The sequence below is a fragment of the Zingiber officinale genome, chromosome 8B (assembly GCF_018446385.1).
Source record: "Zingiber officinale cultivar Zhangliang chromosome 8B, Zo_v1.1, whole genome shotgun sequence".
Lineage (NCBI taxonomy): Eukaryota > Viridiplantae > Streptophyta > Magnoliopsida > Zingiberales > Zingiberaceae > Zingiber > Zingiber officinale.
Window position 1 is genome coordinate 51,602,000 of NC_056001.1, and position 18,194 is coordinate 51,620,193.

At 35.4% G+C, this 18,194-nt stretch overlaps 1 protein-coding gene across 1 annotated transcript in view; it reads left to right on the top strand.

Annotated features, from left to right (window-relative positions):
- Window positions 1-214: 214 nt before the first annotated feature.
- The window catches only part of LOC122017100 (structural maintenance of chromosomes protein 3), a 60,855-nt gene continuing 42,875 nt past the window's right edge, over window positions 215-18,194 (top strand). Inside the window, exons 1-10 of the mRNA XM_042574598.1 lie at window positions 215-354; window positions 512-566; window positions 672-747; window positions 7,884-7,922; window positions 8,041-8,108; window positions 8,197-8,268; window positions 8,896-8,975; window positions 9,061-9,139; window positions 9,217-9,334; window positions 17,313-17,488. Coding sequence (XP_042430532.1) covers window positions 552-566; window positions 672-747; window positions 7,884-7,922; window positions 8,041-8,108; window positions 8,197-8,268; window positions 8,896-8,975; window positions 9,061-9,139; window positions 9,217-9,334; window positions 17,313-17,488 — 723 coding nt within the window. The 5' untranslated portion in view covers window positions 215-354; window positions 512-551. The remainder of the gene's footprint in view (window positions 355-511; window positions 567-671; window positions 748-7,883; window positions 7,923-8,040; window positions 8,109-8,196; window positions 8,269-8,895; window positions 8,976-9,060; window positions 9,140-9,216; window positions 9,335-17,312; window positions 17,489-18,194) is intronic.

Consider the following 18,194-nt stretch of genomic DNA (forward strand, 5'->3'; position numbering starts at 1 on the left):
CTAAGTGTTTAACCCACTCGATCCGCTTGAACCTCACACACCACTTAACATATTTAACTATATTGTTTAAAAATAAAAAATATAATTTTTTGAAAAATAAAATAAAAATATAAATAAACTAAACACACCTTTAAATTTTCATTCTAGTCATCAAATTTTATTTTTAAGAAAATAAAGTTGAAAACAAACGTTAAAACAAAAGTGTTCTCGACTCGGCTCGACGCAACCCGATCTCTGTACCCACCCACTCCCCGCCTTTTGTTTCAGTTCTTTCTTGTGCGAGTCTTCCTGGTTGCGAAGAGCCAGAGAATCGCTCGATCCATTCGGCTACAAGCAGAGAGAGTTTCTGGTCCGGTGAGCAGTGTTCCTCTTCGATTCTCCTTCCCCTTCCTATCTTCTTCCCGCTGTTCCATATCTCCATGCCTTCCTCTACTTCTAGGACCTGCTACTCTAGTAAGCTGAAACCCTAGTTACTCTGCTTGCTGGTCTAACTCATCTCCTGCTATCTCAGGTCTCTGATGTTGCATTTCTGATACCTTCATGCTTCCAGGATGCATATAAAGCAGGTAAAATTCCGCCCCTGGGTCCGCAATCGTGTTGGTAGTCTGTTGTGGGGTTGGATTTTTTCTCTACTAAAATGTCGACTTTGCCTTACAAAACTTTTTGATTAGGTTATCATCGAAGGTTTTAAGAGTTACAAGGAGGAGGTCTCTACCGAGCCCTTCAGCCCCAGAGTTAACTGCGTTGGTAATTCCTTCCTGTCGAACTTGTTCTTTTAATTTTTTTTTCCTTTCTCAATCACGCTGCAGTTGATGATATTGTGAAAGTTGCTTGATGGTCTGCACTTTGGAACCTCTCATGCCTTCCATATATTGGCCCAGTAATAGAAACAGTGTGACCAACTGTCAAGTGACTGTGGAAGTTCACCTGAAGTCGTTAGTTAGTCAATGGTGTCTGCCTGCGGTTCTCCTTTTGACTTGAAAGCCTAACATGTTTTTACATTACTGAGCTGAAATTGTTTAGTTGCAACTAAAATGGCATTTCATTGCAAGTTTTGTGGCCCACATTCTTCCAGTCTAGCCAGTGCTCACATGTTAAGAAAGTATATTTAGGTTATGCTTGCTAATCAATGTAGCTTTAACCTATCTGATGCTGTTCTTGATATTTAAGGAGGCTTTTCGTGTATATCACTAATGAGAGTACACCTAGGGTGTATATAACTCCATAGCCCAACAATCATGATGGTATTATGGTTTTATTGTATATCAAGAGTGATGTTTTACTTAAGGTAATATATTTAGATGATGCCCACTTGGTAGGAGGGAGGTTTGAGAGAAAGGAAAACTAGGAGAGGAGGAAGAGGGGAAGGCAAGGAGAGGGAAGAAGAGCGATCAAAAGTTGTTAACTTGGAAGGGGAAGAGGGGAAGGAGTGGAATAACTGATTTCAGTTCTATTTTTCTTTTTTAATTTCTTTTCCACTGAATTTAGAAGGGTGAAAACTAGGGTAGATGTCCAACAATGGTGCAGTGACCCAACATGGTCTAGTCCTAGGTGATGGCTTGTGGTGGTTTGATTTCATCTCTACTTTTCTTTTTTATTTCTTTTCCACTCAATTTAGAAGGGTGAAAATTAGGGTAGATGTCTAACGATGGTTCAATGACCCAACAATTGGATCTAGCAATGGTCCAATGATGGTTGATTGATGGATAATGGTGATGGTTTGACAGCGGTTGGTGGTGTTTTGACAGTGGTCTAATGTCTACTGGTGGTTAATCTTTAGCGATAAAGAAAGGATATATTGGTCTTTTATCAATTTTCTCGTCCTTTTTTTTCCCTTTCAATCTATCCATATTTAGGGGACCTAATTTTAGATCAAAACAGAGGCCAAGAGATCCCTCTTTAGTTTTCTTCACTTTGTTCCATCCAAGTAGGCAACTACAAATCTTTTCCCTCTCCTCCCCCCTCCATTGCCACAACTCCTCTTGGGCCATATGAAGAAAAAAAAAAAGTAACGTAGATGAAAGTTCCACTTATTGCACAAAAACCTTTTTGAGTAACACATTATAACTTCAATGACTTGCTTTGGTTTGAGAATTTGGAAGGCAAAGAAGTACAAGGTGGGCCATAAAAAAATAACGCATGAATTTAACATAAATGAACTCAACAAATAATGCAATGCTAGTATATTTCTTTAATATTCCATTTACCATCACTGCATTAGTTTGCAATGTTTGCATGCAATTTACTATTTCCATTTTCCTCCACATCTACTTACATAAGGGAAAGGCACTCATATTCAATTATGGAAAAAACAAATCCAATTTTAGAACCAATTAATAATATCAACATGTAGTGAAAGAAGTACATTAATAACTAACATAAATGACTTGAATACCATCAAAAGCATAATGAAATAAGCCAAAATCCTCACCAATAACGAATGAGATCACTCCTTTGAAGTGGGTGATCACTCCAATACAAGGATGAAGCCTCAACACAGACGCCATAACACACGCTCATATATTAATATTATATATGTGAGTTCACCTCTTTGGTGCAAGGATTAAACCCCAAAATCAAATATAAGATAATGGGCCAACGCCCACTTTGATAATGTGTAAGATTGCTTCAACATGGGGGATGAAGCTCCAACATAAACACCATCACACATCCACATCCACACATATATATCCAGCATGACTATAAATGATACCAACAAGAATAAAAAATGCTTATTCAACAAAACAAACATAAGTGCCTTGTATTGAACCATGTATTTGATAAGAATACCATTATACATATCAACAAAACTATGTAACAGACAAGAATGCGAACATAGATTACATGCATTATGATAGTTTAATGATGCTCTCAAGTGGTAAGGGGGAGATTGTTGGTGCAACCTGCATGGTCCAATTCCACCAAATTGATTTGATGTTGTGTTGATGTGTTAACAAATTAATTTTCTCAGAGTACTTATATATGCATCGAGTGTGCAGGAACTCAACATAGTACGCACAAAGCTCCAAAAGCTCATAACTCAACGTTGTAGGGTTGGGTTGATGGTTGACTTGATGTGGAAGTGATATGATGGCTCGAAAAGTGACTTATAGCTTAGAGGTTTATAACAAAATGAAGTTGGAGGCGATCGGTGAAGGATGGTACGAGACATTTAAATGGCCACAAAAATTCTTAGTAGGGTGGGCTCTAGGACCAAGAGCTAATAAAGACCAAAAGATATGAATCTTTGAGGACGAGAGATATTTTGTCACCAAAGACGAGACGAACTAGAAAAGCTTATACTATGTCGGGAAGAGCTATTGAAAGAAGCCACATCCATATGAATGCCTTTGCCCTATAAAGAAAGTCAGGGGACCAATTGCAGATCCGAAGCTGCAAGGACCCCTACAACCACTGAAGAAGGAACAACTTATTACGTTGAAGCAATAGGATATGTTTTGTCTTTCCATGTAGAACTTCAGGAGCTAGGAGTGGAGAGGAATTCCATATGCAGAACTTAATCAATTGGCACCGGGGATGGATTCATAAGATGTTGTTTGAAGCATCCCAGTGAGTGTAATCCTTCCCTTGCCCTTTCCATGGCAAATCCATTGTCAAGGAAAGCTAGTTCAGTGCCAAGAAACAGGTAGCCATGAAAACAAGTTGGTTCAGTGCACGGATCAGTAGCCAGATCAGTAAGTTGATAGGTTAGGGCCCATGAGGTAAGAGTGCAATATCATTGGGCTTACACTTTCGGACAACATCATTAGGGGACGATATGGATAAAATTTGTAGAGATTGCCTAGTTGGCTTGTAGAGAGTTTTGACCAAGGAGCGGTAGGTATTAGGTTTTAGTCTATAATGAGGTGAACTCAAAGGTGATCAATGAAGGATGGAAAGACACATTTAAAGGACAAGAGATGTGAAGACTTGAGGCAAGAGTCTTTGGGCAACATCTTCGGTCATACACTTTTGGACAACATTTGAAGGACAAGAGATGTGAAGACTTGAGGCAAGAGTCTATATTGAGGTGAACTCAAAGGTGATCAATGAAGGATGGAAAGACACATTTAAAGGACAAGAGATGTGAAGACTTGAGGCAAGAGTCTTTGGGCAATATCATCAGGCATACACTTTCGTACAACATTATTAGGGGATGGTACATATAGAATAGGTAGAGATTGCATAGTTGTCTAGAATTTCAACTAAGGAGCAATAGTTTCAGTGTTGTGGTCGAGAACTGAGCTTCATCTTGAACGAATTTTAGTTGCCGGAGGTGAGCTTAAATTGACTCTAATCTTTTGTTTGAGCTTTAGTGGATTGGATTTGGATTTATAGTCTATTGAACTAGGGTTGAGTTGATTGGAGGATTCCTATTGTTTATTAAACCTTTTCTAGTCTATTGAGCTTTAGTCACTTTGAGCGCTTTGTTTTTTTCTAGTCTTTTTGGGTTTATCTTCACTCTTATCTTTGAGCTGGGGGCATTTTGACTTGTAGTGCCTTTTTTTGTTGCAACCAGAACAGGTCACTATTGCCTTTAATCTAGTGTTCTAAGCTTGAGTGGTTTCTAGTTCTTATTTTGGGACACTCCTTTTATGTCCTTGGTGAAATTCTTGTTCTTCTTGATCCTCCTCCTCTCCATGTTAGCTATCTATGAGTTAATGTTTTCCTTATCTGCTTTTGACTTTAACACACACTCAGACTCAGACTTTGACTCCTAGTTTGACCTGCATCCAAAGTTATACCGTTCTCTTTCAAATCAAGATTAGCCCGCTCATATAATTCTAATTCACAAAATAATTGATCTAGTTTAATTGAAGATAAATCCCGAAACACTTTACAAACATCCACCATAGATGCCTATAAAGTAGTTCAGGGAAGTTTTAAAGTTATGATTTTCAACCCATTCCCCCATTACATGTAATCCATTCAAGATCTCCTTGAACCATGATCCTATGCTTTAAAATATTTTCAGGTTAATTTTAGACCCTTCCCCGGGACTCGTCAATGGACCCTGTATTGACGGAAGCTTCGTGCACTAGACTACTCTACATAGTTACAAAGTCATACTCCCTTTCATGCTGATGAATAGGTGTTTCATTCCCAACATGGCTTCAATACTTTGAAACATTGAGCTACTTAACCCTTTAGTCATTATATCAGCAAGTTGTCTGTTAGATTTACAAATTACCCTCTCTAGCTTTTCTTCCACTCTCTAGTTTTTCCTTAACGAAATGTCAATCAATCTTAATATGCTTCGTTCAATCATATTGTACTGAATTGTGAGTTATGCTAATCATAGACTTATTATCACAGTAAGATCTTATTGTGTCATCTCACTTGATTTTCTAGTCTTCTAAGATAAACTTTAATTGAAGTAGTTCACATACAGCTTGAGTCGTTGCTTTGAATTCTGCTGCTGCACTAAACTACTATCTACTATTTCTCGCTATCCATGTCATGAGGTTACCACCAAGAAAGGTGCAATATTCGGTGTTTGATCTCCTTTCTTTAAGGATATTCCTAACATATTTCTGTAGGGAGATAAAAATGTCAAGAAACTATTTCAACCTTTCTAATACTTTAATTTTAAATACCTTCGCCAAACATTGACTTTCAAGTTGTATCTCCTTATCATCATTTCTTATTATATTGTACCATCAACACACACTAAGAGTGTTATAACTCCTCATGAAGAAGAGTGCTTTAATAATTAATGTGTGATTCCTTTGGCTTTGTTTATACCTCATACAATCATAACTCTCGCAAATCTGCCAAACCATGCTCATGGTGATTGCTTAGGTCCATATAAGACTTTCGTCAATTCTGAGCATTCAAATTATTTTCATATCCCTTGGTGAGACCTCCATATAAATTTCTTTCTTTAGTTCTCCATACAAAAATGCATTGTTTACATCAAATTCATTCTCAGGATCTGAGTTGTATTCTTAGACTTGTGTTAGTTTAATTACCATCTTCTTCCTCGTGTATACTTGGTTTAGTCTCACATTGTCAAAACACGTTTAGTTGGATTTAATACAAATTTTAGGCATAGGATTAGACCTGATTATGGTTTAGCACCGATGATTTAACTATTTGGAATCACCGGTTCAACAATTTGAAAAATCTCAACCTTAACCTTAATTGTCAGAGTTGGTTACGGTTCAGGCCTTCAGGGTATGGAATCTCCAATTACGATTTGGGTCATGGATCACTGTAGGTTCACAATTATTATTATTATTATTTGAAAATATTTAAAATTTTTATAAATTTGAAAAAGTAAAAAAACAAGCGTGAACTTATTTAAGTTGCCTATGTATCCCTTTGAGTATAGGGGAATAAAATCCCATGTAGTTCACTTGGTTAACATAGCTTGATGGAGAAGATAAAGGGAAGGTAGAGGAGGAAAGACCTATCTTAAGGGAGGAGAGGTTTGAGAGATGAAATCTCTAGCCTAGTGTGATGTACATAGATTAAAATTTTGATCCCTAATGGTTGGCACGAGCAAAACCTCTTGTTCCTCCTGCCAACTGACATACGAAATAACTTCGAGACAACTCCAAAGTTTGACAAATTCTTAATGACATTGTCCTTACATCCTGGGACAACATCCATAGTGGTAAAATTCTTGACCTTAACAATAACCTTGTGCTCAAGACAAGACCAAGAGCTTGTGAAATAGGTGACCTTGTGTGAATTCAACCTTTGCATGAGATTTGCAAGACGACAAAGACTTTTGCGAGGTCCTAAAACAGGGACAGCTTCATGCTAGTGGGCCATGATGACTACATGACTTCTCTTCTTCCTCTGCTCGTTCCTACTTCTCTGTTGCCAGTTTGACACACCCAGGTCTTGAGCCAGTAGGGTGGCTTCATCATCTCAAATTGAACTTAAACCACATTTTAATATAGTTAAAGTGTAGTAACTATAACTATGTCTTACTGAATTTGGTTCTAAATGAGCCAAAGCTTTGCCAAAGAAATACTAATTGGATTTCCTTGATGACAGTTGAACTTGGTTTTCGTCATATCAAAATTTATTACAGCTATTAAATCAAGGATTAAATTGCATAACTAATTTAATTATTTGTATGCATGGCATGCTGAGGTTTCAGTCCTAGACCAAAATGGTACCATTTCAGTATTTTTTAAATATAGAATATATTAACTAAAAATAAAATATTTAATCTAAATATTTTAAAATAAAAAATAAAATATATTTTTTAAAAACATATATTAAATTAATGAGATAATTTTATTAGGCTTTAGTTAAGCCTATTTAAATTACCTCGAATTGATTAAAATTATTAATTTATGTTAACTTATTAAAGCCTAAGTTAGAAATCACCATTTCCGCTGTTCCCCGGCCCCCGCGACCTGCGTGATGCGTCCGGACGCATCGCCGGGGCCATGCGACGTGTTTGGACAGGTTGCCGGGCTCACGCTACGCGTCTGGATGCGGGTGAAATTGCTTGAGATTTTAATCCATCTTTGTATGAAAACAATAATACTTGGCTAAAAATATGCGGCGAAGAATGGAGAATGACATAAAAGATGTACAAAATGATAGAGCTTTATTTGAAATTTTATTCTCCATCCTTTCTCTTTCTAACCAACTAAACAGACTTTTTAGGAAAATTAGGAATGATACACCCATTTTCTTCTCTTCCCTCAAAGTAGACACTCCTTTAAAGATAAGTAACTGATAATTCTTTGCTAACATTTGAAGTTGTCAATCTTCATTAAATGTGGTTGTTTTTGTATTTACTTATAGCATTGCATGATTAAACTTATCTAGTCATTATGTCCATACTTGCTGACATGGATGGTTGAGAAGAATGTGTCCTAAAACTGAAATTTTTTCACTTTTTTGTGGATTTTCAGTGGGCGCTAATGGTTCTGGAAAGACAAACTTCTTTCATGGTGACAAAATTGTTTTTCATAAATCTTTTTTATCAACTGAACTTTATCTACTTCGAAGTTTGCTACTCATTGTGCTTACTTTTGCTTGCTTTTATATCATTAAACTGGGGGCATTTAGCTATTCGGTTTGTCTTAAGTGATCTCTTTCAGAACTTGCGCAGTGATGATAGACATGCTCTTCTCCATGTATGCATTTTTCACCTTTTTTTCCCCCTTTTTGTTAGAATGTGGTTATGATTTTTCACGTCTATATCCTTTTGCGAGTTATGAACAGGAAGGCGCTGGTCATCAAGTGGTGTCTGCTTTTGTTGAGATAGTTTTTGACAATTCTGACAACCGCATCCCTGTAAGTTTACTATTGATTATTCATATGAATATGAGACTTTCTGTTATTTATTCATAAGTTGTGGCATCCAAAAACCTTTTACCTTGCAAGGCAGAGTGAGTAGGGAATTGGAACTTTTGACATCGGATCTGGCGTGTAACTGACAAATATTGTTCCAGAAAGCTTTTGAATTCACCCTAATTTTCCACATGACATTTGTGTCGACCAGATGAAACAGACTAATTGGAGTTGATCTGGTTGATCTAGGTGTTTGCATATTCATGTGGATTTTTGCTTATGTATTATTTTTTGTGAACTCATTCTGTCCTAGAAATTACTGCCAAGCTTGAACTAGTACAAGTTTTGAAGGCCAGTTGGTATGCTGGTGTACGACCCCTTATTGAAAAAATACGAACTCTTGATGTCATTTTAGATCTCCTTCCAGTTTGGATTTAGACAATCACTACTGATTGAGACTGAATCCATCTTATAACATAGTCTAATCCAAATCATAAGATAGATATCATATTCTTAGGTTGATTAATTAGTAAGCTATTGGGTGAGATTATTCAAATCTTGTCATTACTGATAATTTAGCTCTTTTACCTATATATGTATATACATATGTGTATGTATTTTTAAAATCAGGTTGATAGAGAGGAGGTGCGATTGCGACGGACAATAAGTCTTAAAAAGGATGAATATTTTTTGGACGGGAAGCATATCACGTGAGTGTATCTTATGTTATTGGTCAGAGAATATAACTCCTTTCCTGAATCGAGCTAAGTTATTTTTCTTATTTTATTGTGTTAGTAAGACTGAAGTAATGAATTTGCTTGAGAGTGCTGGTTTCTCTCGCTCAAACCCATACTATGTTGTTCAACAAGGGAAGGTCAGCAAGTAAAAAATTGGTGAATTTTTTGTTTTTGACTAAATCATATAAGAACTGACCTTTATCTTATGTTTCAGATTGCTTCGCTTACATTAATGAAGGATTCAGAACGCCTTGATCTACTGAAGGAGATTGGTGGGACTCGTGTGTATGAGGAGAGAAGACGTGAGAGCTTGAAGATTATGCAAGAAACCGGTGAGTTCAGATACCTAGGGCTTGCTTGGTTCATGTTTTTTTTGCTTTTTATTTTGTTAAATGGAGAATATGAAAACTGAAAATAATTTTCTTATTAATATAGCAGAACTGTATTGTATTAAAATAAGAAAATTGTATTATAGTTTAATATTAATGCAATATAGTCGTAATGTTATATTATGAAATAGGCTGCTTTTATGACTTGAATATGTGACCATCAGGTCATACCACAATAATTTTATCGTTGTGTCAAAACTCTCTTTCATATTATGACATACCATATCATACCATAATATTGCCATAATATTATATTGTAATATAACATGATATGATAATATAATAACAGGTTATATTAATATATAATAAATACAATTATAGGATAAAAATGTTACTAGGTTCTTAAAATATTAGAAAAGTATATTATCATATTAAAAATTTAAATATATTAAATATGATTGTATCTATATTGAAATTTTATTTTATAAAATACAATTATAATAATTATACATTATAATATAGGAAACAACCTCTTGCAAAAAAGCAGGGTAAGACTACATACAATGGATCTTTCCTTGGGACCCTGCATAGCGGGAGCTTTGTGCACTATGCTGCCCTTTTTACATTATGTTACATTGAATATTATTAGTTGGTGAGGGTAATTGGCTCCAAAAAGATAGTCAATGTGATTCATTAAACTTTAAAAATAATTAAAATACTTATTCCTTTAAAAGTATTTATGTTTAATATCGCTAAACAGGTGCGTAGCCAAGTGGTGATGAGGGGGTGCGATCGCCCTTGAGTTTTTTTTAAATTTAATACTATACCTCACTGCCATTTTGATTGGCTGATTTACCACCGTTCGTCGTCCAAAAACTGAAATTGATCACATATTTGGAAAGTCCTTGACCTAAGCTATCGATTAGTACTACATTTACGAGGAAATATTACGACTTGGAATGTTAAGTATTCAATTTTAAAATAAAATATATAATAATAAACTGATGAACTAAATTGTAGAATACGAAGTGAGGATGTTAAATTAAAATTGGATTGAGTTCGAAATAGATCCAATGGGTAGGCGCGGATATAAGGATTACGTTAGTTCAAATTAGGATTGATTGAAGTTGATTTGGTTAAGTTATGACCGAACTAAGTTTAAGGTTTAAATGAATTTGATCGGTTTAAAACGAATGAGGGTATTTTTGAAGAAACCTTCTCTTTCCTTTTTTTTTTCCCTCCCTTTTCTCCCTAAGCACGCTGCAACCCCCACCGTGCCTTACGCCATCACTGTGCCTTCGTCTATCCCTCTCTTTTATTTTTCCCTTCCTCTTCTTCCCCATTTCCTTCTTCTATTCTCAAATGGCAGGAAACTTGTAATTTTTGCTTCTCCTCTTCTCAAGTACAAGAGCTCTCTTTTCTTCTCCTTTCTATTCTCTAGCATGCAAGAAGCGCAACATCTGCCCTCTTCTAGCAACAAGAGTAGCTCTCAACCCTCGCATCTTCTTCGTCTTCTCGTATAAGGTAAAACTCTCCTCTTTTACTTCTTCCTCCCTATATTCTCTTCTCTTCTTTGTTTTTCTAAAAAACAACGGTTTTCCTTTTATCTTTTCCAGCGAACAACCCTTTAGAAGCAGTTTTTTCTCCTTTGTCCAACCACGGCAACAACAAGAGGAGTAAGTTCCTTTCTTTTTATTAATTGAAGGAGAGTTGTAAAGTATAAATTTTATTTTATTAAGTTGCTAGTTAGGTTGGTTAGATTGGAATGAAGGTCAAGCTAAATATTAAAAGCGAGATTACAAATGATTCTTTGACTTTGAGTCATAGATAAACTCTGGGAATTGATAGATCGTGGTTTCAACTAGAACCAAGGGCTAAATATTTTCTGTTGTATTATTTTATTTATTTATTTATTGAATTTGCCCCTTTTGGTGGAACTGGCTATGCCACTGTTGCTAAACAAGTCATTTACAAATGACATCCAAAACTTTTGACCAATAAAAACTAATATATCTTTTAAAAATTTATTTTCTTATATATGATTATTCTAATTCTATTTCCTTTTGGAAAGAGAAATATAAGGTGAAATCGGAGAATCCATCCATTAAGATTTATAATTTGTTGAGGGCAAATTTATGTTACCTTTGTATACTATTGATAAATAGGGGATACTATACATACCCCCTTACCTTTTATATATTCTCATATAATTCCTTGATGATCTACCTCAAGGAAGTTTGAATATGCAGTAGGGACTATTTTATGATAAATATATTAAACTAATATATCAATGGAAAAACACATGTGGAGAGAGGACAACTTTGTATTGAGATCCACAAAATGACTCAAGTGGAAAGAGGATTGATCCATCTTGAGATCCACCTAATGACACAGAAAGAATGAATGATCCATCTTGAGATCTATAGAATGGCACATGCAGAGGACTAAATGACATGAATGAAGGATCGAAATGCGTATTGGGTAAATATCGTTTGTGACTTTTTAATTTTTCATTTTTTTGTAATACTTAGAGAGAATAACGCAGCGGAATTAAAAATAAAGAAGGAAAACAATCCTAACAATTTTCTTTTATTTGGTTCAGAGCACGATTCCTACTTCAAGGTCCGCGATCGTTTATCGCTTTCGTTTGATAGTTCACTATCAATTCGATAAGTACATAGAACTTCGATTATAAGAAATATAATACTTTAATTGAAATTATAAGTATACAGACAATCAAGAAGTAAAGGCTTGATCGTTGTCATCGGAGCAACGTTTTAGTGTCGTAGTCGAAGTTCAGAGCAGCACGGAGCTTGTTTTATCGTTCAAAGTCGTTCAGAATGAGGGCGAGTTGGTTTTTCAGCTACTGCTGAAGACCTCTTTATAAAGGATGATCTAGGCAACTTTATGCCTTTGAGGCGCCTCAATCAAAACTGATTTGATCCAAGCTTGTTGCAACTTATCCGCTTCTAGGCGCCTCTATCCCTTTGAGGCGCCTCAGTTGTTGACGTGGCGAGCGCTGAGTGGAGCTCCTCGTCGACTCTATCTTGTCCTAGGCACCTCAATCCCTTTGAGACACTTGGATTTGACGTGCATTGACCAACTAGAAGTTGTCACCTCATCCCGCTGCATGTGTTGAGGTGATAGAGGTGCCTGAATATCTTTTAGGCGACTGTATCGGCTTGAATCAACACTTTCAGGCTAAAGAGTATTCGGCATCACAAAGTTAGCATAGAAAAATAATATAAAACAATATTATTTGACAGTCTCGGACTATCCGAGCCTGATTTTTAGATTTTCTGTGAAACCCTAGGTCGGACCGACGCCTATTGTTCCCTCAACGAGGAATGCGCCTTCACCTACTCCTCTCAGGAGAGTTTATCTTTTGTCAAACACTTTGAAACAACCTAGACCGATATATGGACAAACCTCATAATTGCAACCTTAAAGAGACTCAAATTAAATCAACAACTTAGATTAAAAATGCATTACAAACTGATTCAACACGAAACCCAAAACAAGCCGCGAATTAACATCATAATAGTAAATAAAACCTTCTACAGGACAAAGAAGGCAACTGACTAGTGAGATAAACTCGATCAACTAACAATAGAGAAACTCAACTCCGACCAGAAGACCCAACATCCCAATGCAAGGAAAAAAAACTAGACTAATAAGAGAAGACTGCGGGTGTGCACTGCCAAGTACAAGAACGCTCACCCATCAAGTCCTGCTGTCTCTTCATTACGTGCACCATATAGATCTAGTGAGTCTAAAGACACAGCAAGTTCAACCCTTTTACATAAATAACATTCGTCGCATTCACGAAAATATATATCGATAATTACCAAGCTAAATAGTGATAGAGAGTAACTTCTGACATTAGTTTCATGAACCTCCAATTTTTTTTTTCTTTCTTTTTTTTTTTCGTGCAAATTAACCTTCATTGCCTTTTGTTATAATTGTACAACTTGTAAATTTCGAGAATGCAGATCATCATATGTATTTACTTTATACCTTAACCTTTGATCGTTTGGCCAAACATTTACCCTAGTACTAGGTTGGTAAGATTCACCGGACCCTTTTTAAGCCGGATCTCCTAACCCCTCTATTCCGGTAAGGTTAGCCGGACCCTTCTTAAGCCGGATCCCCTAACCCCTCTGTTTCGGTAAGGTTCACTGACCCTTCTTAAGTCGGATCCCATAACCCCTCTATTTTGGTAAAATTCATCGGACCCTTCTTAAGTCGGATTCCTCTACCATTACATAATGCCATACTGACTACATCATTAAACTAAATAGGTTTAGAAAGCTGTAAAAAAAAAAACTAGATCATTTGCATCGACCTTTCAACAATTTCAACCAATCAAAAACATGTTAAGATTCACCGAGCCAGGACCTCTGCCTACTGAAAAAAAAAAGTTAACACTGCTTGGATGAAGTGGCCAAGCCGAAACCTACCAGTATATCTAGCTAAACCAACTAGTAATGACATAACTTTTAGACAATAAATAATGCACCGAAACACTAAAAGATGTATGAAGCCTGTAATTTTAGTGTCGTTTCAAAGCTGGGTATTGCATGATTATACTACAAGACTAGTTATAAAGGCGCATGTGCATTATTAACCCCTTTTTATTTATTTATTTATTTATTTTTCCACCAAATCTTTGCATGTTGGCAATTGATATAAAACCATGCAATAACCCTTTGAGCTACACGATTCTGCATGCAACCAATTAATACACAACGATGCAAAATTCTGCATGCAACCATTTGAAGTGCAAACAAAGGCAATCCGAACCATGCAATATTCTGCATGCAACCAATTAGCGTAAACGATGTAAAATTTTGCTTGCAACCAATTTAAGAGCAAGCAAAACGATGCAATCGGATGAATAATTCCTTCTATTTGGTCAAACAAAGGCAAGTCCAGATGTACCGCGTTCAGAAGAATTAAAGAGCAAAGTAAACGTACGTTAATTTAACCCCCTTATCCTTAATCTATCTCGTTGTTATGTAATATGCATGCTTTTGATTTCATAATCCATGTAGTAGCAAAATAGAGACGTAGTGAAAAGCGAATATAATCCATGTGGTGCAATAAAAATTGGAACAGGAAACCTTACCACGTAACCCAAAGTATTATACTATGATCCATATAGTGCAGTAAATATCAAAAACAATCAAAGGAGAACTTGTCTTGGTATATATATATTTTTTTGTGTATGGGGGATGACTAGAGAAACGTAAGGAAAAACGACCTTAAGCGTTCTGACAGGGTTCTTCCTCTATCTCCTTTGAAGTTGTTAGGGTTTGGATGGGGGTGGTCAGCGGCTACTAAGGTGAGGGGAGGGGAAATAAAACGTGTATTTAAAAGGATAAGCCGGGTCGGGTTGTTAGTCAATCGAGTCGGGTTCATTAACTTATTTATACCTTAATTACTTAAACATATTAATGCTTTAATTACCCCTTTTTTTTTCTCCAGGTGTTACAATCTCCCCCCCCCCTCCCCATAAATGAATTTCGTCCTCGAAATTTTAAACTTACCAAACAACTCTGGGTAACGACCCCGTATGTCCGACTCGATCTCCCAAGTAGCCTCCTCATCAGGGTGATTAGACCATTTCACTTTGACCATCTTGATCGTTCTCCTTTGCAGCTTCCTCTCTTGTCGGTCTAAGATCCGCACCGGCTTCTCCTCATAGGCCAGACCTGGTGTAAGTTGCAACGGCGCATAGTTCTGGACGTGCGAAGGATTTGGCATGTACTTTCTCAACATCGATACGTGGAACACATAATGCACCCTGCTAGATTCAATGATAAGGCCACCCTGTATGCCAATGCCCCCACCTTGTCTATGATCTCAAAAGGTCCAATGAATCTGGGACTGAGTTTACCCTTCATCCCAAACCGCATAACGCCCTTCATGGGTGCTATCTTTACGAAGGCATGGTCACCGACCGCGAACTCGAGATCCCTTCTTCTCTTGTCAGCATAACTTTTCTGTCGGCTCTGTGCCGTTTTCATCCTGTCTCGGATTTTGACTACTAAATCTACCGTGTGCCGAACAATTTCGGGTCCAATCTCAGTTCTTTCTCCGACTTCATCCCAATGAATCGGTGACCTGCATTTCCTTCCGTAGAGTGCCTCATAAGGAGCCATTCCTATAGTCGATTGATAACTGTTATTATAAGTAAACTCCACCAGGGGTAGCTTTTGTTCCCAACTCCCCGGGAAGTCAATCACACAAGCTCGCAGCAAGTCCTCTAAAATCTGTATCACCCGTTTTGTCTGTCCATCTGTCTGAGGATGAAAAGCTGTACTAAACGATAACTTGGTTCCCATAGCAGCATGTAGACTCTTTCAGAAGGATGAGGTAAACCTCGGATCTCTATTAGATACTATAGACATCGGAATTCCGTGCAGTCTGACTATCTCTCGAATGTACAACTCTGCGTACTGCGTCATAGTGAAAGTCTTCCTTACTGGTAGAAAGTGTGCTGAAGTTAGGCAGTTGATATATTGTACGTCTCGTGATTCAAACCGAGTCAAAGTTATGACATCTCAAAGTTTAGGATTTAACAGTCATGTTCGCCCTTATTTAATTAATTTGAGTTTCATATTTTTTATTTTTTTAGAAATTCTGTACTTATAAAATTATATAAATTTAGTTATAAAATTTAAAATCTAATTTAAACATCAAATAAAATACTTTTCATTTTAAAATTTTAATAATCTTGGATCTATTTTTTTATATTAATTATTGTAATTACATGGAAGAAACAAAACAAAATTAAATTCAAATGATAGGATTTTGAAATATTTATTTAGATTTTATCAAACAAAATATATTTTAAAGTGATATTAAATGGCTAAATATTTTATATAATTCTCATTGATAAATTTCAAAACACAATTATATAAACCCAGAAATATATATTCATTTTAAACAAAATTAGATTATTAATAATAAAAATTTCTTGAAACTTTAAATCTAAGGTTACATAATTCGAAAGGTAAACAAACTCTAAGGATCAAGTAAGGCCTTACTTTTTTTTTGTTCTTTATTTCAACCTTTTACCTTCAAAAGTTGAATATATTATAAATATAAATTCTTATACAATGAAATAAGTGTACAGGTCATTGAAGCTAAAGATTAAAAGTTTTTTTTTTGAATACTGGTGATCAAATTAATCAACATATAAGTAGAAATATGAATTAATAATCTAATTAACTATTAAAAATAATTAATGACAATAAACATTTAATTAAAAATTACAACCTAAACTGAAAAATAAATTATGTAATTATTAATAATTCAATTATAACAACAGGACACGTTAGTACTGAATTTGTATCATCTCTTGGTCAGCAATTGAAACTCCGGCTTGGACAATCGAGATTTTGAACAGATGTCACTCTAATTTTACATATAAGTTTATTTTTGTTTCTTTGGATAGAAGAGATGGAATAGAAAGTAAATATAAACACAAATGCTAAGATTTAGTATGTGTTATTCAGTCCAATTTGGATTCATAATCTGAATTAAAATTCACTTTCTTCATTTCTACAAATAAAAAAACAAATTTTTTTTTGGCAAATATCAAATTATTGATTTTAGTGTCCATTTTGTTATCATATGAAAAGATGATTATGAATTTGGAGTAGACTTGTAAACAAAAGATGATATGTCCCAATTTGTGCCACGTTCAATATGTCCATTATTAACTTTTACCCTACACCCACTAAAAAAATTGGTCTATCTCCGTTGCTGTCTATTATTTATATGTTTCACTTTTTAATTTTTGCATACTTTAGGAGGGGCAAATGTGTTTTCAAAACTGTTTTCTTTCGTCAGGAGAATGAAAAGTTGAACCTATGTGAAAATTGCCCAACCAAATTGGGCCTTGGTGATCAGAATCTTCTTTTATTATAGCTTTAGCTATGTTTGACACACTTTTTTTAATGTTCTCTGTCAGGCAACAAGAGGAAACAAATTGATCAAGTTGTTCAGTATTTGGAGGAGAGATTAAGAGAACTTGATGAAGAAAAGGAAGAGCTTAAAAAATATCAGCAGCTTGATAAGCAACGAAGATCACTAGAATATACTATTTATGATAAAGAACTTAGTGGTGTCAGGCAGAAGCTGGGTGAGGTTCGTTTTATTTAAGCTAACATATGTTCAATGTAGATTACCTCTCAACTGTCAGATTTAGCTTGTTATTTCTCCTTTTGGACTTTGCGAATTAGCTATAATCATTCACCTAGATTCCTGGGTGAAAGGAATTCTTAGGAAAAGATAACATGATTTGTTATTTAAGTAAAATGCATGAGTCATTTATTATTCTTGTGAAAATTAATTGCTATTCTTTTTCCTAACACCTTTTCTGAGTAAAATGATCATATAAGTTTGTGGACTTGTCAAATTGATATCTATAAACATATCATGATTGATGAAATATTGATGCTAGGAATCATGGTCGTCATCATGTGTGCACATTTTATTGTTCATGCTTATGCATTTTCATTTCTCTCCTTATATTCTTTATTTTATCCTCTTAGTACTTGTATGTATGAAAGTTTTATCTCGGTTTGAAGTAGCTTGATCATGATACCCATGACAACTGGTTGTGTACCAATGAGTTTTGTTATTGTTAAAGTCTATTTTTGTAAACAGCATATTATTCATGTCAGTTTTGTGTTACACAAGTGCCATGCAATACACAAAAATAAACTCAATTCCTTTTTATTTAACAAACTTGCTAAAAAAAGGTACACGATATCTTTCGATGGCCCACTAAATGACAATTGATCAAATTTTTTCCATAAAAAACAACATTTATTTTCATCTTTTGTTAACT